Source organism: Giraffa tippelskirchi, chromosome 10 (genome assembly GCF_054371585.1).
Source record: "Giraffa tippelskirchi isolate mGirTip1 chromosome 10, T2T-mGirTip1v1.2.pri, whole genome shotgun sequence".
NCBI classification, from domain to species: Eukaryota; Metazoa; Chordata; class Mammalia; order Artiodactyla; family Giraffidae; genus Giraffa; species Giraffa tippelskirchi.
In genome coordinates, this window is record NC_137284.1 from 112,337,116 (window position 1) to 112,361,242 (window position 24,127).

Consider the following 24,127-nt stretch of genomic DNA (forward strand, 5'->3'; position numbering starts at 1 on the left):
TTTAGTCCTTAAGCAGGAAACTGGAACAAAAACCCTGCCCAGCTTCTCAGGCATTGCAATCTAGGTCAAGACATTCATAAGGCTTCAGAGTTTCACAAGTTTTTGTCTCCTTTATGAAAGATTCTGTTCAAGTAGAGAATCATTCAATAATCTACCCTTTTCTTGCTTGTTATGAAATAATTTCTTGAGTCTGTTTAAATCTATTTCAGCATACCAAAGTGGCTGTTGGCAGTCTTTAGTAAATGTGGATATTTTGAGCCTGGAGGCCACTTGGCACTTACTTCCATATCTGTGGGCATTTGGTGATTTTCCTTTAGACTATAGTCATTTTAGGAGGCTTCCCAGGTGGCTTAGCAGTAAAGAATTCACCTGTGATTGTAGGAGACATAAGAGACATGGGTTTGATCCCTGGGTCGGGAAGATCCCCTGGAGTAGGAAATGGGAACCTAACTCCAGTATTCTTGCCTGGAAAACCTCATGGACAGAGGAGCCTGACAGGCTACAGTCCATGGGGTTGCAAAGAGTCAAACACACCTGAGCAACTGACCACAAACACACCTAGTCAGTTTACAGTTTGTCTGTTCTTTGGTTATTAAAACACTGAAATTGTAGGGGCCCCATTAGAATATAGAAATGTTCAGTGTTCCCCACAGAGAGAGGTTGGTAAGCAACTGAGGTTCCCATTACCTCACCACAAACTGAGGTTAGTGGGACTATAATGTTTGTAGAACTAACTCCACAAATTGCTAAATGATAGGTGAAAGCCTGTGGTACTTTGCTCAAGGGTCCCCTCAACAGGCAAGTAATTCAAGTTGGTAACCCAGGGATTTGGAAACCTTTCCAGAATGTTGATGTTCACTTGTATGAACTTCTGAGTATCACAGAGCAAGCCTACAAGTATTTTTCTAACCATCCACAGAGTATGGAGTGCCATACACTCATGAGACTTCGAAAACAATACCTCCAGAAGCTTATAGCATAATAGTATCTTAATTGAATGCAAAACCTCTTGTCTAAGAGTGAAACAGGGTAGTATAGTATGATTCCATGAGATTTTTATTGTTGCTTTTCTTTTTGCAGTGCGTTAACTCAGTTTTTCGAGTTGTTTTCTGACTATAGAGACAATGACTTTTATGCCACTGGGGAGGTAAGTTGAAATCATGTTTTCTTGTGTTCTTCCAACATCATCAAGACTGGAATATATTATGACACCTGTGGTTTATTCATTCAGTATGTATACACACATTAATATTAATTCAATCCATATAAAAATTCTCAAATCATTCCCTACTATGTCTGAGGCTTTGGACAAGTATTAAAAATTCAGTTATGAGTAAGACATTAATTCTGCCATAAATCTGAGAGCCTAATAATAAATACAACACAGAATGAAAAGTACAATTACAAAAGTAGCTGTAAAGACAAGTAGCTTAAGGTGAGCAAATAGCTACCTCTCAAGATGTGATCCACAGGAAAAGTCAGACAGAGGAGGCAACAATTAAACTGGATTTTGAAGGATGAATATGGGTGTATTAGTCAAGGCTCTTCTGCTTACAAGTGACCAAAACGCTATGCAAAGTGGCTTAAGTAAAATAGAGGATTGACTGGTTGGCATCAGGCATGGCTGGATCTGGGTGCTCAAACTTTATCATCAGGATTTTGTATCACATTCTCTTGATCTAGTCATGTGGCTTTGCACGTGACTGGTTAAGTTCTTTTCACCTGTGCCCTCGCCTCTCCAATCCACTACAGAGCTCTAGAGATTGCCTACAGGCTAAACTTCTTCCTCACCAGAATTCCACCACATTTCTAAATCTCATTGTCCATTTGGAACCCATGCCCATTCTAGAGGTCCAGGGGATGGAGTACACAGATTGGCCAGAATGGTGCCTGAGGCCCACTGCAATGCCCTGGGAAGCAGCAAATCATCTTGGAGCCTTTACACCTGAGCCACAAGCTTGAGAATGGGAGATGAGTGATCTCCAGAGGAAGATCTGAGTGACGATACCAGAGGGAGGGCTGGAAGGATGCAAGCACAGACCACAGGTGTCCATTGTAAGGGTGTCAAAGTGAAAAGCGGTCTCAGCTTTTCCAAGGGAGTGACAAGTTAACGGAACTAGGATCTTCCCTCTCTTCACCTTCTTTCTCCTTTTTCTAAACTGTCTAGAAAGGATATCCTGACTATTTAGCTTCTTACACTTCAGTCTTTTTAAAAGAGCGTTACCTAGTTAGGATTTTTTAGGACCTCTACCAGTAATTCCCTGCTGTTCCTTGCCTTTTAACCCATTTCATAGGCAGCATGGGGAAGAGGGAAGGAAGCAACACCCCTGTCATTTTGGTAGCAACCTTGGAAAACACCCAGTCTCCACCTCCAACAACAGAACGATCTGCTTAGAGTGTAATTCCTTGTCTTGTGAATAATGTGACAGTTTTGTTAACTGTGATGTTGAACTTTTCAGCAAAGCTGCCAAATTTTCAATGAAAAACTTGACTTGTCTACTTCATGTCAGCCTGGTGGTTTCATGCATGTAATTTCTGAATGTGTGCAGGAAAGGACAGTTTTCTTTTTACATTCTCTGCTGCCAGGATGAATACTTTTAAGAAAACCTGTGCCTTCAAAGTGGTGAAGGAAGACGGAAATGAGGGCGGGCAGGGGCTAGGGTGGAGATGCACTTGCCAGGGAGCAGCATCTCTGTAAGAACCATGCAGGAGACATTAAACCAGGGGGCACACCTTTTTCTAGAAGGAAGAGCACTCAGTAGTGACTGATGTTTTATTATTTGCAGAATGTGGTGTTTCTCTTTAGTTTGTTCCATCTGGTCTTCTGGTAAGGCTAGGAGGAAGAACGGAGAAGTGGAAGGAATTCTGGATTAGTAATTAAGAGACCTGAGGTTCTTTGCTGACTTTGTCTCTCTGAATGATTCCAGACAATTTCTTTAACTTCTCTGGGCCTGTGCATTTCATCTTAAAATCAGAAGGGTTGGTTTTTAAATTAGATCACTTCCAGGGATATTTTGCTTTACTGGATATTCAACCCTAGTTACCTAGACATACCCTTAAAGCATCTGTATATAAATGTAGTTTTAACATAATACCAACCCCACCTGTGTCCGCCACCAAAAAAAAAAAAATGTTGTAATAGATTTTTCAAGAAAGGGAAATCTTTTCTCTTGTGAACTCTTAACTTCTTCATATTTTTGGGAGAGGTTGAAAATAATGCTGCTAGATTTGTAGAACTGTTCTTGGAAAAGAAATGCATAAACTCAGAAATGGTTTTCTGCTTCTCATTGCAAATGTGAAAGTGTTAGTTACTCAGTGATGTCTGACTCTTTGCAACTCTTTGGAGCCCTCTAGCCATGAAATTCTCCAGGCAAGAATACTGGAGCAGGTATCCATTCCCTTCTCCAGGGGATCTTCCCAACCCAGGTATCAAACCTTGGTCTCCCGCAGGCGGATTCTTTACCATCTGAGCCACCAGGGACACTTATTACAAATGTACTGGACCTAAATATCTCCCACTTTTGTGTGCTTTGAATGAGAGTAGCCTGTTGCTCTAAGCGACTTGAGCAGCTGTTCGGCTCCCTAAATTCGTTGTAAAGGAGCCTGGAAGTAATAACAGTACCTTCTGAATAGGGTTGTTTGAGCATTTAATTAGATAATCCTCCTCAAATATTTAACAGAGTGACTGGCTGTAGAGAGTACCCAACACATGATGACTATTACTACCATTCATGTTGAAAAGCTGGATTAATATATTACTGCTCCAAAGCATATGGCCTAATGCATGTGAGCAGGGGCTGAGATGTTTAAAGAGCTCTGCTCACTTCTTTTTGGGATGTGGCATTGTCTCCCCTCTTATTTTGAAATCATCTGTAAAAGAAGTTGTTCACTTCATCAGAAGATGATGGTGGAGCTTAGCAGCTTTGGATAGTAGCAAAATATGTGGGGATCAACTGAGGGCCCTCGCCCCTGCCATGCAGACCATGGTGAGGCCACAACAAAGCATGGTGTGGACCTGCATTTGAAGCAATGGAGAAGGAAGAATTGCTTTGTCTCCTTCCCTTCTCTCTGCTCCTGCCTGGAACACCAACTGGAATTAATTTTCTCTAAAGAGAGGCAAATGTGTCTGTAAATCACCCTCCTCGAGGCATGAAAAAAAATATACTTCAAAAAGAGAAACAAGCTGCATTTAATTCACATAATTAACTTTCTTCATAAGTGTTATCCTTTCCGAGCCAGTAACTATTAGTGAGATTGCTCTTTTTCATGAGGTTCAGACACTCTTTAGAATCTGCTCAAGTGTACATGGGCCCAGCTAGAAATTAAAGCAAAACAGCCCTGGTGCATGAAGGCAGGGAGGTGGCAGAAGGGAGGGGTCTGTCCACTGTCCTCTGCGCCTGTGGTTTTCAATCCACTCGTGGGAAAGATCCAGTGCTTAGGGGTGGTTGTGCCAATGGGTGGGATCGCTTGTGAATGGCATCTGAAAAAACTGAGCTTCTCTTTTTGATCAGCAGGAGGAGGGCTGCTTTCCTTAGAAGCAGTTTGCCACCAGGGTTTATTTGAGGCAAAACTTTGAAGCTATTTAAAAATTAGCAAGCTTAATAGGATACTTTATCTTCATCCACATGAGCAAAATCCTTCTGGGTTCACCGAGTCTGATTTCTTCATTGAAATCATCATTGTCCAATGGGTTCAGAGGAGCAGGCTCCCAGGAGTCAAGAGCCAGGTTTGCTTAATTTGTTTCATACAATACTAGGCACACTGTTTAATAGATGTTGTAGAGTGGCGTTGAGCAAGGCATTTACCAACCTTGCTGGTAAAATCGATAAAAATATCGATGACCCTTCTCTTTGGCTTTTTTTGGTCTCCCTTTCATGGTTCTTCTCTCCCTGTACTGCACCCCAGGCCCTGGGAACCTCCTTTCTACTCTTATTTTCCAGTGCCCTAACTCCCACTCTCAGCCTTCCTTTCCTTGGCTGTATGGTGTTTGGTCCTAGTTCTCCCATGCTTCCTCCATCCCCATCGTGATTATTCTGTTTCTCTCCCCAATTCTGACTTGTTACCAGCTCACTGTCCATTAGAGAAAATTAGATTAAGCGTACTCCCAGCATGCTGCTGCTGCTGATTAGTCGCTTCAGTTGTGTCTGACTCTGTGTGATGCTATAGACTGCAGTTCACCAGGCTCCTCTGTTTATGGGATTCTCTAGGCAAGAGTATTGAAGTGGATCTTCCTTCCAGGGAATCTTCCTGACCCAGGGATCGAACTCGTGTTTCCTGCATTGTTGGCAGATTCTTTATCACAGAGCCACCAGGGGAGCCTCTTCCCAATATACTTGTCTTTGAATAGAGGATAGAGCCTAAGCCATAGAAAGATACTTGTAATAGGGGAATTTCAAGCACTGACACACCTGTAAAGGGGCAGGCTGGGGGAACTATCCAAGTGATAGGTTTATACTTGTTTATAAGGGCCACACCTTTGTCTTAGCCCAGCCTTGTGATCCTTGAATTTGGTAGTTAGAAGGGGACCTTCTGGGGAAGGAAATTACAACCCACTCCAATATTCTTGTGGGAAATCCCAAGGACAGAGGAGCCTGGCAGACACACAGAAGAGGTGGACACAACTGAGCGACTGAGCAACAACAAAGGGGACCTTCTGGAGTGTTTAGTCCCTTTGTTTTATTTGTAGATCTTATTTGAGAATATTTATTGAGAGTGGATCTTATGACAGGCATGATGCTGAGCAGTTTCATGCATTTCCTTATTTAATCCTCACAATGGCCTTATGAAGCCAGCGCTGTTATCATCATACCCATTTTACAGCTGAGATGAATGAGGCTTGGAGAGGTTACAAACTCATCCAGCCCAGAATTAGAACCTAAGCAGCTGGACTCCAGAACCCAAGGACTGTGGTCAAGGGATGAGCTAAGGATTGTAACCCCCTTCATGGAGATGCTTTCTGGAGCTTAGCTGCACTCTTCTCACAAACTGCACTGTCTCCAGAACCCACCTCTTCCCACAGAACAGATCTGTCTGTACAAGGGAGTCAAACATCCTTTCCATATTTTGTGCAGTCTCTGAGGGTTACTAACCTTATACAAACAGTAAAGAAGTTCCCAGCTTCTTGGATATTTCTGTATTTCTGGCCAAGACTTCATTTTAATCATAAAGGCTTGGCTTTGATCATAAAGTTTTATGGGGTAAATGGAGGTTTCAAGTGATCTAAAGGCTTGAAGTCCTTGGAATGTAATTATTTCTCAAAGCTTGGAACTTGCTGAATTTTATTAGATAACATTTGAGCTGCTTTAACTCTTGAGCTCATGACAGATGTCTATTTTCAGTTATGTTCTTCTGACTTGCCAATATTTTCTTTTAGAATTGAAAACGGATTTTGACTATTTAATGAGTTTAATATTAGAAAAGTTAAGGTTTAAGCTGCAACCTGAAGAATTGAATGGGGGCATATGGAAATGTTTGCAAATTGGGCCTCAGGCTTTTGGATAGCATATCTAAGTCAAATCAGCACATATTTACTAATTCTTTAGTTACATGGAAAAGAATACGAGTAAATCAGAAGTAATTATAAACTTTGTCTGAAGTGAGCTACCATGCTGGACCAAGCAGCATGAGACACAAATAATAACCTGATTGGAGGAGATGTCTAGGCTGAGGACTGTAAATACTAAATTAAATCTATTATGCACAGCTTCAGCCTTCTGAGTTCTATCTACAGTGAGCAAATTCAGTTTGTTGACTGTGGTCCAATATGTTCATGCTCTTTATTTAAAAGCTGAATTAACTACAGTCTCTAAACAAAAGTGTTTACTCCTCTGATCGAATCACCTGGCTTTGAGCTGGGTATGAATTTCCCTAAAATCGGCACCGAGGTCAGAGTTAGGGGGAGGTAAGGTGTATCTTTTTCACCTATTTTAGTCACCGATGAAATTATTTTTTAAAGAAGCATCATCTCAAAACAAAATAGAAACATATCATTTGGAAGGCAATAGATACTTTTTCATAAATTTATGTGACTCAAAGCTGAATACAGATCAAAATGTTTTTCTTATATGTCTATTCATGTAGATTCTGCATTTCTTTTTAAGCCCATAGTCAAGAGAAATAGCTATTTAGATAAAATCATATTCTCGTTAGAAGCCCCCCCTCACCTTTTTTTAATCGTAGCAGTGTGGTCTTGAAACTAGATGATGCATGGTCTAGCAACGTCTAGGAAGTTATAGAGATTACCACAATCTATTGTGTAGAAACTGAAGTTCTAGTTTTCCCCATTCATTAATTTTCTGAACTAGCTGTGTTAAGGCTACCCCTCTTCTCTCTCCAGTAGAAATAATGGTGCTGAGTGAAGTAAGATTCTATCCCAAGGCTAGATGAAGTCAGGGTTGTCCTAGCTTAATCCAGTCCTCGTGACTGCTGTGTCCTGTGTGACTCCATTCAGCTTAGGCTGTTCACCAATTTTTGTGGTAAAACTCTCTTCAAGGCATGTCCCCCTCTTAAAGGCATGTTCACTTTGATCACCCTCATATATGGGAGTAGCTCCACCACAGTCTGTGCTTGGGGACAGCTAGAGGACACGAAACTGGTGTGACTCTGTCCACAAGGAGAGCCCACTTGTTTTTCTCCTGAGCATGGAAGGGTTCTCACCAGCCCTGAAGTGAATTCTTAAAGTACGTTCATCCCACCTGGAGTGGCTGGGGACTTGGTGACAGAGCAAGGAAAAGGGCGTTGATGACCCTGACCATCCTCATTGTGTCATTGCTGAAGCTGACAACTGCCCTTTTCCACTTCCAAGCAGAGGTGAGGGGCTAGGGCCAGTAAATACTTGGTAACCAGGTTTCAAAACCATTGCTCATTATCACTGATAAAGTTTCTGTAAGTTTTACCATAAAAGATATACTTAGAAGCAAGTCAGAGAATGAATATAACGGCATCTACTTTAGTAAGAAATGTAGACGGCTGAAAGTAGCTTACACAATAGTAACTGCTAACATATGTGAAGTTTCTGTCAGAGGACATTGTTTCCATTAAAGTATTATTCTCTGACATGGTTATTTTTTCTTCTGGAGGAGCTGATTGAAACTTGATTTTTCGATATAATTTTTTTTCCTCCCTTAAATGTAACCGGGTGGCAGGGGTGCAGTAAGTCTGCTGTGAATGTTGTTGAAACATGTAAGAAGGGAGAGATTCAGACGGAATACACAATTACAAGTTTCTTTAAGTCCAATTGCATTGTGCTTTTACACATCTGGATAATTAACCAAGCATTACATTCTCTCTAGACTATTTTTACGAGTACAGTATGCTCCTAACATGATTTCCATTAGGCTGTTCCAAACATCATTTAAGAACTCAGAAAGATTGCAGACCAAGATTCAAAACCACTGTTCAACTGTAATGTTGAGACCTTTTTCTCTCATGGGAGAAATAAAAGATTGAGAGCTGAATTCTGAGATCCTTCTGATGTCAGAGGAAAAGTCTAGGTTTGTTGCTTCTTTAAGCTCCAACAAATACAAGCACAAACAAACATACACTAATATCTCTGACCCTTCTTGCCAGGGGTGAGCTCAAAATATGGTCACTGTGGAGCAAAGGAACCATATCAGAATAGTGCTGGAAATTGCAACTTCTTTAAATATCGGAAAGGAGTAATTACTAGGGGCAGACTAAAATCCTAACATGTTGATTGCTAATCAAGTTTGAATTATTATGATGGTTAAATATATTTATCTGACTGAGTTCCTCATTTGAAGGTCACTGCTGAATTCTAAAATAGTATGTGTTCAGATAGTTTCTGGCCACACTTTTCCTCTTTCCTTTTATAATTGCTTTGATGCTGTTCCGAGCTTTTATGAGGCCAGGGTCTGATCCAAAAGTAGAAGGTTAGTGTTAATTCATAGACTTCAGGAACTTCCTTGGCCAGCTGCTGCCCACATTGGTGAACCCCAGCCAGAGATCAGAGAAACCACAGGGCTGATAATTGTGGTTGTTGTTGCTTTAGTTGTTGTTACGGGTAGAACTCAGAACAAAAGAGGCAAGAGTTCATAAAATTACAGGATCATAACTATAAGTCCTTAAGGGGCCATATAGTCCATTTCTGATCCATAAGACAACCACACCTAACTTCTCCCTGCAGAGTCTGGGCTTCTATTCTATTTAAAATCATATCTGGAAAACTGGGTAAAATCAAATAGACTTGATTTATTGACTGGTTGTCTTTTAAAGTGCTCACAGTGGTCAGAGAATTGTTAAATTGAGAAATAAATGGTTCAGAAAGAATAAACAAATCTGATCTTGAAAAATAAACAAAGAAAGAAATGTGTCTCAGCAAGGAGAATGAAAATAATTGAAATTTCATCATAATGTTTCGCTGTCCATTTTCCATAAAATAATCCTATAACTGTCTACTATTTTGACAGTCTGAGTCACTCAACCAGTGGAATGATTAATGAAAACAACAGTGAAGGATTTGTCACACTGATGCAGGGCAAGGAAGTGTGTGAAAGTCATTAGAAAGCAAAAACGGAGGCAAACATCATCACTGCTAGGTTAGCAGATATGGACTGAACATTGAGGAATCTGTTTTGGACGTGGTTATAGTACTACCCATGCCTGCCTGCTAAGTTGCTTCAGTTGTGTCCGACTCTGCAACCCTATGGACTGTAGCCAGCCAGGCTCCTCGCTCCATGGGATTCTCCGGGCAAGAATACTGGAGTGGGTTGCCATGCCCTTCCCTAGGCAATCCTCCCAACCCAGAGATAGAACCCGCATCTCTTATGTCTCCTGCATTGGCAGGTGGGTTCTTTACTACTAGCACCACCTGGGAAGCCACTTATATGAACTACCTATATATATATACACACATATATATATATGTATACACACACACACACGTATAGTGACTGCAGAGTGCATGAGTGCTCAGTCGTGTCTGATTCTTTTTTCTGTTTGTTTGTTTGATTTTAATTGGAGGCTAATTGCTTTACAATATTGTGGTGGTTTTTGCCACACATCAATGTGCATCAGCCACAGGTGCACATGTGTCCCTCCATCCTGAACCCCCCTCCCACCTCCTTCCCCACCCCATCCCTCTGTAATATAAACATGTAATATACGTGTTTCTATGTTATTCTCTCAAATCATCCCATCTTTGCCTTCTCCCACGTAGTCCAAAAGTCTGTTCTTTACATCTGTGTCTCTTTTGCTGTCTTGCATATAGGGTTGTTGTTACCACCTTTATAAATTCCATATATATATGCATTAATATACTGTATTGGTGTTTCTCTTTCTGACATACTTCACTCTGTATACTAGACTCCAGTTTCATCCACATCATTAGAACTGACTCAAATGCATTCTTTTTTATAGCTGAGTAATATTCCATTGTGTATATATACCACAACTTCCTTATCCATTTGTCTGCCGAGGGACATCTAGGTTGCTTCCATGTCCTAGCTACTATAAACAGTGCTGTGATGAATACTGGGGTACATGTGTCTCTTTCAGTCCTGGTTTCCTCAGTGTGTATGCCCAGCAGTGGGATTGCTGGGTTGTATGGCAGTCCTATTTCCAGTTTTTTAAGGAATCACCACACTCTTATCCATAGTGGCTGTACTAGTTTGCATTCCCACCAACAGTGTAAGAGGGTTCCCTTTTCTCCACACTGTCTCCAGCATTTATTGTTTGTAGACTTTTTGATGGCAGTCATCCTGACCAATGTGAGATGGCATGTCATTGTGGTTTTGATTTGCATTTCTCTGATAATTAGTGAGGTTGAGCATCTTTTCATGTGTTTATTAGCCATCTGTGTCTCTTCTTTGGAGAAATGTCTGTTTAATTCTTTGGCTCACTTTTTGATTGGGTTATTCATTTTTCTGGTTTTGAGCTGCATGGGCTGCTTGTATATTTTGGAGATTAATTCCTTATCAGTTGTTTCATTTGCTATTATTTTCTCCCATTCTGAAGGCTGCCTTTTCAACTTGCTTATAGTTTCCTTCATTGTACAAAAGCTTTTAAGTTTAATTAGGTCCCATTTGTTTATTTTTGTTTTTATTTCCATTACTCTGGGAGATGGGTCATAGAGGATCTTGCTGTAATTTATGTCAGAGTGTGTTCTTCCTTTGTTTTCCTCTAAGAGTTTTATAGTTTCTGGTCTTACAGTTAGATCTTTAATCCATTTTGATTTTCTTTTTATGTATGGTGTTAGAAAGTGTTCTAGTTTCATTCTTTTACAGGTGGTTGACCAGTTTTCCCAGCACCATTTGTTAAAGGGATTGTCTTTTCTCTATTGTATATTTTTGCCTCCTCTGTCAAAGATAAGGTGTCCATAGGTGTGTGGATTTATCTCTGGGCTTTCTATTTTGTTCCATTGATCTATATTTCTGTCTTTGTGCCAGTACCATACTATCTTGACGACTGTAGATACGTGTCTGATTCTTTGCAACCCCCTGGACTGTAGCCTGCCAGGTGCCTCTGTCCATGGAATTTTCCAGGCAAGAATACTGGAGTGGATTGCCATTTCCTACTGCAGGGGATCTTTTTGACCCAGGGATTGAACCTGTGTCTCTTGAGTCTCCTGCATTGGCAGATGGATATATATATATATATATATATTTTTTTTTTACCACTGAGCCACCCAGGAAGCCCAATAAAACAAAATAAAACTACCCATTTCACTTTCTTATTTTCTGTAAGTGATCCACTTGGCAAGTGTGCAGTGGCTAAATGCAAGAGTGGGTCCCAGCTTTGGGGACCAGAGACTTGCAGTTATTTCAGGACCGTTGAGTGAAATGTGATTTGATGTGAGAAATGGGAAGAGTGGAGGCAGCCAAGCCCGGATAGAATTTCAAGTGGGCACATGACTAAAATGCACAGACCTTTGTTTTCATGATTTAAAATATAGGAAGATAATGTTAACTTTACATTGGCTCAAATTACAATAAGTGAAATAACCTGTTTATAGTAGATGCTCAGAAACTCAGAGGGTGTTCCTTCTTAATCTCCTGCCTGAATATATCCCAGAGACACATGATGATCGCAAGGGGGAAGGTGCCATAAAAATGTGACTGTTTTAGTTTAGATTTGTCGTCGCTACCTATAAAATACACACTCTTCTATCTCTGAAAAAAGGCAAGTGAAGGGTTTTATTGCCAGGTCTTATAACAAGACAGCTTGAGTAATAACATCACTGGAAGGTATACTTTTTTAGCATTTGTACTAATTTCCAATAGAGAAAAAAATGTTTAGAAATGTCAGATGAGTCATTCATTTATCAGATGTCTTTTTATGTACCTACTATGTGCTGGTCAATGTTCACATGGTGGAGATAATAAGCCATGAAAGTGGTAAACATAGCCTTAATCACATTTGAGTCAAGTTTTCCATAATGTATTTTTAAAAGAAATTGTGTTTTGTTATTTATTTATTTTTGTGTCTACTCAAGTATCTATCATGATATCTTTGACAGAAAAGTTGCCAGATAAACCACCGCTGAATGAAGAGTATATAATACATCTTTACCAGTGAAATGATTATTCAAAAATGTTTGCTTTTTGGGGTCAATTTACAGAAATATTACTTGATTCACTCACTGTCCCTAAAAAGAGAATATAGCAAAATTATACAAGCCAAATTTCAGACATATAAACACATCTTGATAACACCACACAGGGAAGTTAAAGTGTACTTCTGAGCATGTGCTGTGCTGTACAAGTCACTTTAGTCATGTCCGACTCTTTGCAACTCTTTGGACTGTAGCCCCCAGGCTCTTCTGTCCTTGGGATTCTCCAGGCAAGAATATTGGAGTGGATTGCCATGCCCTCCTCCAGGGGATCTTCCTATCCCAAGAATTGAACCCGCATCTCTTACATCTTCTGCATTGGCAGGCGAGTTCTTTACCACTAGTGCTACCTGAGAAGCCCACTCATGAGTACACTTTGATTCAATACTTTGCCTAAATAATTATTATTACAAGAGGGGTTCATTAGTGAGGTGATTTTATATAAATTATGGAAATTACATTCTTCTTTCATAATTTGGAGGTGGTTTAGGATTTGGAATAGATCAGACCAGGTTTGGGGCTTCCTTGTTAGGTCAGTTGGTAAAGAATCTGCCTGCAATGCAGGAGACCTGGGTTCGATCCTTGGGTTGGGAAGATCCCCTGGAGAAGGAAATGGCAACCCACTCCAGCATTCTTGCCTGGAGAATCCCATGAACAGAGGAGCCTGGCAGGCTACAGTCCATGAGGTCGCAAGAGTTGGACATGACTTAGCGACTAAAGAGACAGAGAGAGATACAGTCCATGGAGTCTCAAAGACACGGCTGAGCGACTTTCACTTTCACTTTTTAAACGGGGCTTCCCTGGTGGCTCAGCGGTAATGAATGCAGGAGATGCAGGAGATGTGGGTTCAATCCATTGGTCGGGAAGATCCACTGGAGAAGGGATAGGCTACTTACTCCAGTATTCTTGGGCTTCCCTTGTGGCTCAGCTGGTAAAGAATCTGCCTGCAATGCGGGAGACCTGGGATCGATCCCTGGGTTGGGAAGATACCCTGGAGAAGGAAAAGGCTACCCACTCCAGTATTCTGGCCTGGAGAATTCCATGGACTACAGGGTCGCAAAGAGTCAGACATGACTGAGCAACTTTCGCTCACTCCTACACTCAGACGAGGTTTAATTCTGGCTCTACCACTTAACTTCTTTGAGCCCCAATGTCCTTACGTTGACATGGGAATAATAACTCCAGCATATGATTTTGGCCTGGAATAAAAATGAAAACTTTCCAGAATTCTCAGACTGTGAACTTCGGAGCCCTAGAAAGCCTTGGAAATACTATGAAAGTTCTACAGGTCCATATGTACCCACCTAATGCCTCTAGTCTATCTAGAACATATGTGCATTGCGGATTCTCAAAGGCATGTAAGTTAATTAAAAATTCATTCATTCAGCAGTAGTTTATTAAGCACTCACAAAAACACAGCATCAGGCACAGGGAAAACATTAGATAAACAAAATAGACATATCTCTGTGTTCGTGGATCTTCTGTTCTAGTGTGGGTAGAGGATAACAATACACAAGATAATAAAAGTCTGTTGGAGAGTGATAAAGATTAAGATGAAAAAGGAGCAAAAGAGAGTATAAAATATCAAAAAGTGGTGTTAAATTTTTAGATAGAGTGGCCAGGGAGGGCAACCCTGAGAAAGCCTCACTTAAGGAAGTGAGGGAGTTAACCAGATGGATATCCGGGAAAGAACATTCCAGGGACAGGAACAGCTAATGCAAGGGAAGGTATAGTGCAGATCACAGTTAAGATTTAGTCTGAGAGGGGCTGGAGAGGATGAGCAAGAGGATAGTAGAGGATAATGTGAGGGAAGTGACCAAATCATGTCAGCCCTTGATGCCTCAGAAAAAGGACTTGGCTTTTGCTTTGAGAGAGATGGGAAGTCATTAGTGGGTTTGAGCAGAGGAGTTGCTTGATCTTATTTGACAGACCACTGTCCTGAAATTAAACTGGAAGAGCAAAAACAGAGGCTTATTGAGGAGGCTACTGCAAGAATCTAGGTGAGAGATGATGGTAACCTGGGGCAAGGTAATAAAGTACGGATGTGGAAAGACACTGGATTCTGTGTTTGTCTTGATAGAATAGGTAGAGTTGTTGAGATTCACTGATGGACTTTTGTGAGGTCTGAGTGAAAGAGGAAAAGAATAGCACCAAGTGTGTTGGCCCGAGCAATTAGAAGAACAAAGTTAACATGAATGGAAAGGGAGGCTACAGGGAAGGTTGGAAGGTTGGAACTTCATTTTGAACATAGGAAGTTTAATATTAGACACACAAGTGGAGATGTCAGGAAGGCAGCTTTTTCGTGGAAGGAATACAGAACTATTTTAAAATATCACAACCAATAATAGCTCTTTTCAGCATAATCTAAAAGAAGAATTATTATCATGTTTATGTTCACAAAATATTTCAAAATTAAAAAAGAGCCTTTTACTGTAAAAGGCTGAAAACAGAGGTAAGTTCAAGTGACCAATTTAGTGGCCAATAAATATTATTTTTCCTTTTCCTCTTCCTTTAATACGTGTTGATTTCAAATTTTGGCATCATTATACAGATTTTGAAATCTTAACTTTGGCCTTTAGATTTTTTTTAAAATAAAGCTTGCAATGGAACTTTCTGGTAAGAGAAACCCTAAGGATGGCAGAATTGTGTTCACTGGTGTCCATGTTATTTTATTTTGGAAAGAAATTAGAAAGTTCACTTAGTATTTTCTGTGTTTCTAACCTGTAACTTGCATGTCACTTGGTACTGTTTGGGATGACAAAAGAAGGAAGGGACTGAGCTCTGTGCTGTTGTGAAATTTGCAATGTGAGGTTAAGAATAAAATACATGGTGCAAATCTTGTGGAAATCCTGCTCGTTTGATTGTGATTTTAATTCACCTAAATGTGCCATTTTAGTAGCACCATTATGTGATGGTTCATTTTAATGTCTGCCCTTCCCAGTCTTACGCTGGGAAGTATGTGCCAGCCATTGCCCACTACATCCACATACTCAACCCTGTGATGACCGTGAAGATCAACCTGAAGGGAATTGCTCTCGGAGACGCGTATTCTGATCCCAAGTCGGTAGGTGGCTCTTCTTTACTTTCCATTTAATCAGATAGAGGCTCCTCTTAACCCTAGAGACCTAACTTCATAAAGGGAAATACTGTTGCTCGAATGACTTTCTAATGATTTAAATCTTCTAATTTTTACCAAATGTTCTACGGTGTCAACTTACTGTGTCAGCCTAGGTTGGCTGTGAGTGCAAATGTCAGTGTGTGTGTGTGCCTGTGCTTGATGTGTTTGTGTGTATTTTGTGTATGTATGTGTTATATGGGTGTGTGTGTTGTGTGGTTATGTGGTATATGTGTGTATGTTTTGTGTATGTGTGTTTGTGTGGTGTATTTGCATATGTTGTGTGGTAGGTGATGCCTGTGACGTGTGTTTGTGTATTTGTATGTTTTATGTCTGTGTGGGTGTGGTGTATTGTGTATGCATTGTGTGTGTGGTGTGGGGGTTGTATGTATGTGTGTGTGTTGTCCTGCTCCACTAATTAACAAGTTACAGAAGGCTATTTCTCAAGCAGACGGGCTCCCCTCACATCCCTTTCTCTCCCTGTCATGTCTGTCTTTGCCTCTTTTGTCCTCAGATCATAGAGGGCTACCCATCATTCCTGTTCCAGATTGGCTTGTTGGATGAGCAGGAGAAAAAGTACTTCCAGAAGCAGTGCAATGACTGCGTGAAATTCATCCACCAGCAGAAGTGGCTTCAAGCCTTTGAAGTGAGTTCTGGGTCCCACGCTGCCCTGGAGCAATGAGCATCATCTGAGAGGGTCCTGGAAGCCCCGAGGTGCCTGGCCTGGTGTTTTATTGTTAGAGAAGCTGTATCTGGGGTGCTGTCACAGGTCAGGAGGTGAGACAAGCGGGCTCATAAGGAAGAAAAGGACCATCTGGGTTTCTTTGAATTTACTTTGGCAATATTTTAAACCTGAGATCACCTCGGGGTGTTTATATAACTGTGTCTTTCATTAACTGTTTTGATTTCTGTACATGCTGTGTTGCCCTCGAGGCATCCCATTTGCCAACAGGGTAATCAGAAGAAAGGCAACCTGGAAAGTGGATGCATATGCGTCCACACGTGCTCTAAGCCCTTCAGAGGGGAATATCCGCACACGGGGCTCCAGCTGGGGAAGTGGCCGCAGTTTAACAAATGTCACATGTGCCTGTGTGTCTGGAACAAAGAGTATAAACGGTGGTGTGGTCGTTTGCAACTTTTGCAAAGAGCTGTTGACTTTTGTAAATATCATCACATCACTCTCCTAAAATTGAATTTGAGGATCCAATAATATGATTATGTTCTTGAACCATTTTTTTTGGTTGTTTAAAGCCTAAGACTCTACTAAATATTAGGATATGGGGGGGACTTTGTTTGTTTGCTGGCTTATGCAAACAAAGATCATGTGTAAGCAGTCTTCCTTGGGGGTTATGCCACTTTTGCCATAGAGCCGTGATGTATGACCCAGTAAATGTGATGTGACTGAATTTTGAGGCCTTTAATCTTGTTACTGCAAGCACAGCCTGTCACCGTTTACCCAACAGCATTGTTTTTATTAAAGCTGAGTCCTGATATTAATAGTCCTTCAGGCACTGCAGGTCAGCTGGTTCAGATCAAAACAGGAGACATACAAATTTATGGAGAAGAATGGGGTAACAAAATGATGCTCCATTTTACAAATAGGGTGCCAGGGCACTACCTGAAAATCCCCAGGGACTGATGCTGTGAATTCTGACAGCAGCAAGCTGTGTGAGTGCGAGAGCTCAGGAAGTCCTGGGTCACCCTGCAGGATACTGGTGGGCTCCCCTTTCTGTTCAGGACCCTTGATGTGGCTGCAGAGTGTGCATACAGGATTTCTTATGCAATTGTGAATGCGATGAAAGAGGATCTTATCGGAGACATGTTGGGTCATTCTTCAACTCGCAATCACAGTATTTTCAAGACTGGTTTTAGGCTGTTTGCTGTGGTAGGCAGGAAGGGTAAAAAGGACTAAACTTTCAGAATTTAGAATTAATATGAAATATAACATTGGATGAGGCCCATCTGCATGTGAGACATGCGATGTATTTTTAAAGAAGCATACAGGGATTAAGCAATATCAAGAGCAAGAACATTTGATAGATTCAAAGGAATAAAGAGGGACTTCTCTGGCAGTCCTGAGGCTTCCGTGGGAGCTCAATTGGTAAAGAATCCACCTGTAATGCAGGAGACCCCAGTTGGATTCCTGGGTCAGGAAGATCCACTGAAGAAAGGATAGGCTACCCACTCCAGTATTCTGGCCTGGAGAATTCCATGGACTGTATTGTCCATGGGGTCGCAAAGAGTCGGACATGACTGAGCGACTTTCACTTTCCCTGGCAGCCCAGTGGTTAAGACTTCACCTTCCAATGCAGGGGGTGGGTGTTAGACCCATGGTGAGGGAGCTAAGATCCCACATGCCTCATGGCCAAAATACCAAAACAGGAAACAGAAGCAATATTGTAACAGATTCAATAAAGACTTGAAAAATGGTCCACGTATTTATTTTTTAATAGGTGGGGGGATAAATAAAGCAGATAGATATCCGTGGTGCATGCTCCAGCAGCCTAAGGACCCACAAATTAGTGAAACTGCTGAGAAGTTCAGGTGTTTTGTATATTCCGAGACAATGAGAAAATGGCATATGAGGTCTCTCCCAAACCAGATTTACCAGAAAAAAGAGAATCCCCCCACCAAAAAAAAAAAATCCTGAAGGTATGCAGTATCTCTGTGGATCACTGGTCCAAAATCTTGAGTGATAAATGAAAACACTTGCTTTTTCAAGGGAAATAAAATGATACTTATGGAAGTCAGCAAGTAGTGGGAAAATGTATTTCAACTTATTCAATCAGCTCAGTTCAGTTCAGTCACTCAGTCGTGTCCGACTCTATGCGACCCCATGGACTGCAGCATGCCAGGCTTCCTTGTTGGTCATCAACTGCCAGAGCTTACTCAAACTCATGTCCATAGAGTTGGTAATGCCATCTAACCATCTCATCCTCTGTCATCCCCTTCTCCTCCTGCCTTCAATCTTTCCCACATCAGGGTCTTTTCAAATGAGTCAGCTCTTCGCATCAGGTGGCCAAAGTATTGGAGTTTCAGCTTCAGCATCAGTCCTTCCAATGAACACCCAGGACTGATTTCCTTTAGAATGGACTGGTTGGATCTCCTTGCAGTCCAAGGGACTCTCAAGAGTCTTCTCCAACACCACAGTTCAAAAGCATCAATTCTTTGGCGCTCAGCTTTCCTTATAGTCCAACTGTCACATCCATACATGACTACTGAAAAAACCATAGCCTTGACTAAACGGACCTTTGTTGGAAAACTAATGTCTCTGCTTTTTAATATGCTGTCTAGGTTCAATCAGTTCAGTTCAGTCACTCAGTCATGTCTGACTCTTTGGACCCCATGGACTGCAGCATGCCAGGCTTCCCTGTCGGTTGTCAACTGCCAGAGCTTACTTTTCTTCTAAGGAGTAAGCGTCTTTTAATTTCATGACTGCAGTCACCATCTGCAGTGATTTTGGAGCCCCCCAAAATAAAGTCTCTCACTGTTTCCATTGTTTCCCCATCTATTTCCCATGAAGTGATGGGACCAGATGCCATGATCTTAGTTTTCTGAATGTTGAGTTGTTTTTTTTTTTTAATAAATTTATTTATTTTAGTTGGGGGCTAATTACTTTACAATATTGTAATAGTTGTTGCCATACATTGACATGAATCAGCCATGGGTTTACATGTGTTCCCCTTCCTGGACCCCCCACCCACCTCCCTCCCCATCCCATCCCTCTGGGTCATCCCATTGCCCCTGCCCTGAGCATTTGTCTCATGCATCGAACCTGGAATGGTGTTCTGTTTCACATATGATAATATACATGTTTCAATGCTATTCTCCCAGAACGTCCCACCCTCACCTTCTCCCTCAGAGTCCATAAGACTGTTCTATGCATCTGTGTCTCTTATTCTGTCTCGCATATAGGGTTATCATTACCATCTTTCAAATTCCATATATATGCATTAGTATACTGTATTGGTGTTTTTCTTTCTGGCTTACTTCACTCTGTATAATGGGCTCCAGGTTCATCCATCTCAATAGAACTGATTCAAATGTATTTTTTTAATGGCTGAGTAATATTCCATTGTGTATATGTACCACAGCTTCCTTATCCATTCGTCTGCTGATGGACATCTAGGTTGCTTCCATGTCCTGGCTATTGTAAACAGTGCTGCGATGAACATTGGGGTACACGTGTCTCTTTCAATGTTGAGTTTTAAGCCAATTTTTTCACTCTCCTCTTTCACTTTCATCAAGAGGCTCTTTAGTTCTTTACTTTCTGCCATAAGGGTGGTGTCATCTGCATATCTGAGGTGATTGATATTTCTCCCAGCAATCTTGATGCCAGCTTGTGCTTCATCCAGTCTGGCATTTCTCATGATGTACTCTGCATATAAGTTAAATAAGCAGGGTGACAACATACAGCCTTGACTTACTCCTTTCCCAATTTGGAACCAGTTTGTTTTTCTATGTCCAGTTCTAACTGTTGCTTCTTGACCTGCATACAGATTTCTCAGGAGACAGGTCAGGTGGTCTGGTATTCCCATCTCTTGAAGAATTTTCCACAGTTTCTTGTGATCCACACAGTCAAAGGCTTTGGCATAGTCAATAAAGCAGAAGTAGATGTTTTTATGGAATTCTCTTGCTTTTGCAATGATCCAACGGATGTTGGCAATTTGATCTCTGGTTCCTCTGCCTTTTCTAAATCCAGCTTGAACATCTGGAAGTTCACAGTTCAGGTACTGTTGAAGCCTGGCTTGAAGAATTTTGAGCATTACTTTGCTAATATGTGAGATGAGTGCAATTGTGTGGTAGGTTGAGTATTCTTTGGCATTGCCTTTCTTTGGGACTGGAATGAAAACTGACCTTTTCCAGTCCTGTGGCCACTGCTGAGTTTTCCAAATTTGCTGGCATATTGAGTGCAGCACTTTCACGGCATCATTTTTCAGGATTTGAAATAGCTCAACTGGAATTCCCTCACCTCCACTAGCTTTGTTCGTAGTGATGCTTCCTAAGCCCACTTGACTTCACATTCCAGGATGTCTGGCTCTAGGTGAGTGCTCACGCCATCATGATTACCTGGGTCATGAAGATCTTTTTTGTAGAGTTCTTCTGTGTATTCTTGTCACTTCTTCTTAATATCTTCTGCTTCTGTTAAATCCATACCATTTCTGTCCATTATTGTGCCCATCTTTGCCTGAAATGTTCCCTTGGTATCTCTAATTTTCTTGAAGAAATCTCTAGTCTTTCCCGTTCTATTGTTTTCCTCTATTTCTTTGCATTGATCACTGAGGAAGGCTTTCTTATCTCTCCTTGCTGTTCTTCGGAACTCTGCATTCAAATGGGTATATCTTTCCTTTTCTCCTTTGCCTTTTGCTTCTCTTCTTCTCACAGCTATTTGTAAGGCCTCTTCAGATAACCATTTTGCCTTTTTGAGTTTCTTATCCTTGGGGATGGTCTTGATCCCTGTCTCCTGTACAGTGTCACAAACCTCCGTCCACAGTTCTTCAGGCACTGTGTCTATCAGATCTAATCCCTTGAATCTATTTGTCACTTCCACTGTATAGTTTTAAGGGATTTGATTGAGTTCATACCTGAATGGTCTAGTGGTTTTCCTTACTTTCTTCAATTTAAATCTGAATTTGGCAATAAGGAGTTCATGATCTGCTCCCGGTCTTGTTTTTGCTTACTATATAGAGCTTCTCCATCTTTACTTCTCCATCATTACTTTACCAACAAAGGTCTGTTTAGTCAAAGCTATGGTTTTTCCAGTAGTCGTGTATGGATGTGAGAGTTGGACTATAACGAAAGCTGAGCACCGAAGAATTGATGCTTTTGAACTGTGGTGTTGGAGAAGACTCTTGAGAGTCCCTTGGACTGCAAGGAGATCCAACCAGTCCATCCTAAAGGAAATTAGTCCTGAATATTCATTGGAAGGACTGATGCTGAAGCTGAAACTCCAATACTTTGGCCACCTGATGCGAAGAACTGACTCGTTGGAAAAGACTCTGATACTGGGCAAGATTGAAGGTGGGAGGCGAAGGGGACGACAGAGGATGGATGGCATCAATAGATGTGAGTTTGAGTAAACTCTGGGAGTTGGTGATGGACAGGGAGGCCTGGCGTGCTGCAGTCCATGGAGTGGTAAAGAGTCAGACTGAGCAACTGAGCGACTGAACTCACTCACTCACTCCCTTAGTCTTAGTCTCCTCTCAGTAGTTACCTTGTTCTCTTTACCTTAGCTGCTCATTCCCTTTTCCACCTGCAAAAAAATGCTGGCAATCACTCCATAATCTCAGATGCAACAGATTCAAATTCTTCCCCCACCTGACACCTCTGGTCCTCCCAGCTCACTTCTCCAAACATACCAACATGAACTGTTGCCCTACAGCTGCATTGTCATTTGGTCCATGGATCCTACGGCTTCATCACGGCCCCCCACTCCTGCAAGTCTTAACCCAATGTAAACCCAAGCTCAGTCACACATATTCTCAACCTGTGCCCCCTTTGCATGCCCTCCAACTCCTTTGGCCAAACCACAGTCCTGGATAAATGCTCCTCTCCTCTCCACTACTTCATGCCTGCCTTTGTGCAGCTCAACATGACCTGAGAAAAACACACCATGTGCCAATTGCTCTCACTCTCGGTTAATGACTGGGTTTTCGATGCCAGCAGTCCAAAGCTTACTTCCACCAGTTTCAAGCACCTGGAGGTATGCCTCCTGCCCCCTTGTCCCTGGGTGAGTGGTCAGTGGTCACATTACGATAACCCTTCCCCACAATGCTCACTCTTGCAGCTGGGGCTTTGGGCCTGCTGTTTTCTCTCCTTGGAGTGTTCTTTTCCTAGATATCTGCATACCTTGCTTCTTCCCTCCAACAGGTCTTTACTTAAATGCCACCTCTTAAATGAAACCTGTTTCCTCCTCTCTGCAGTGTCCCCTCCACCCCCACCAGGTACACACACATGCCCACACACACCCATGACACTTCCTCTTCCCCTTCTCCTTGTTAGTTTTCTCCTTTGCCCTCACCACTCTCTAATACACTGCATGTTTTACCTATTAATGCTTGTTTAATGTTCTTTCTAGAATATTAGCATTTTTGATCTGTCTTGTTCGCCACTGTTTCCCCAATGCCTTGGACAGTGTCTACAGCACAGAGAAAATGTGCGGTGATTGGTTGTTGAATGAAACAATGTGGGAATGACACAGTTATTGAATAAATGAAAAACAAATGTCTGTACTTATTTACCTATCCTGATGTTTTTCTCATTTCTTTATCTCCTCTCTCCCAACCTAGTTACTGGACCAACTACTAGATGGTGGCTTAATAAGCGAACCATCTTACTTCCAGAATGTTACAGGATGTACTAATTACTACAACCTTTTGCTGTGCACGGTAATGACAACATTTAAAAAACTATAATAGTGTTTGCTTAAAACTTTTGGCAAAACCAAACTTCTTCAGATTTGGGAAATATAGTTGACTTTACACTAGAAAAACATGTCCAAACTATATTGCATTATTTGGTCTACTAATCTATAGGATCTTTTACCTTGCCAATGTTGTATACTGTATAATCTGACCATTGAGAATGTGTCATATTCCAGATAACTCAAAAAGAAAAATCTCTGATTAACACAATTTCCCCCCAGTAGAGCTTGTTATACAGAAGTTCGTTTGTGAAGGAGAAAGGCCAGGATTGCAACTCTGGGTATCAGGCCCCAGAGCCCCAGGCTTGTAGTGAGTTTCTTGAAAATGCTCACATTATTTGTTCTGTACTTAAGACAGCTTGGATAACCCAAACTGCCAAAGCCTTTATGAAAATATTTGCTTTGTCTTACTTTTAACTTAAGATTTTTAATGCATTTAGTATGGCCCTCACTTTAAGCCCTTTGGAATATTCTCAAAGTATTCAAGCAGTTTCTTTCATAAAAGTATGCCAAAGTTGATGTTTATTGTGTAGCTTTAATCGAATAAGACAAAGGAAGCCAGAGTGGGGATTTGAAATTGTATAATCCAAGTCTAGGGTATATGACTATGCATTCTGTTTTTAAAATTGCCTTATTTATGAACTATTTCATATATAATATATAAAGCTAATTTCAATGGAATTTGCCAATGCTGGCGTTTTGGATTTAGATTTGACCAAGAGAAAAACATTTGCTAGGCAAGAAAGAAGCAAAATTTGTAATGATATTTTTTTCTTCACAAAGTAACATATTCACAGTTAGCAAAAAATATTGATGATTCACAAAATTGTTGATTTCAAACTTTAACAGTTTTTTAATTATTTCATAACTTTTTGAAAAAAACAGCATTTAGTCCTTTTTTTTTTCCTTTTAGCTTAATGAATCTTACAGAGACTTTTATGCAGTGCTTTTAAAAAATAAGGCTCATGGACAAGTTTTCGTTTGACTTATGTCCTTCATAAAGTATCATCTATTTTTACAC

At 41.1% G+C, this 24,127-nt stretch overlaps 1 protein-coding gene across 14 annotated transcripts in view; it reads left to right on the forward strand.

The window, feature by feature from the left end:
- Positions 1–24,127, forward strand: part of CPVL (carboxypeptidase vitellogenic like) — a 106,937-nt gene that overhangs the window by 36,906 nt on the left and 45,904 nt on the right. For 13 of the 14 annotated variants that reach the window (XM_081531323.1, XM_081531313.1, XM_081531316.1 and 10 more), the window contains 4 exons: positions 1,081–1,147; positions 15,510–15,632; positions 16,198–16,329; positions 22,973–23,071. In XM_081531323.1, coding sequence (XP_081387449.1) covers positions 1,081–1,147; positions 15,510–15,632; positions 16,198–16,329; positions 22,973–23,071 — 421 coding nt within the window. The remainder of the gene's footprint in view (positions 1–1,080; positions 1,148–15,509; positions 15,633–16,197; positions 16,330–22,972; positions 23,072–24,127) is intronic. The other variant, XM_081531320.1, reaches the window with a different exon arrangement.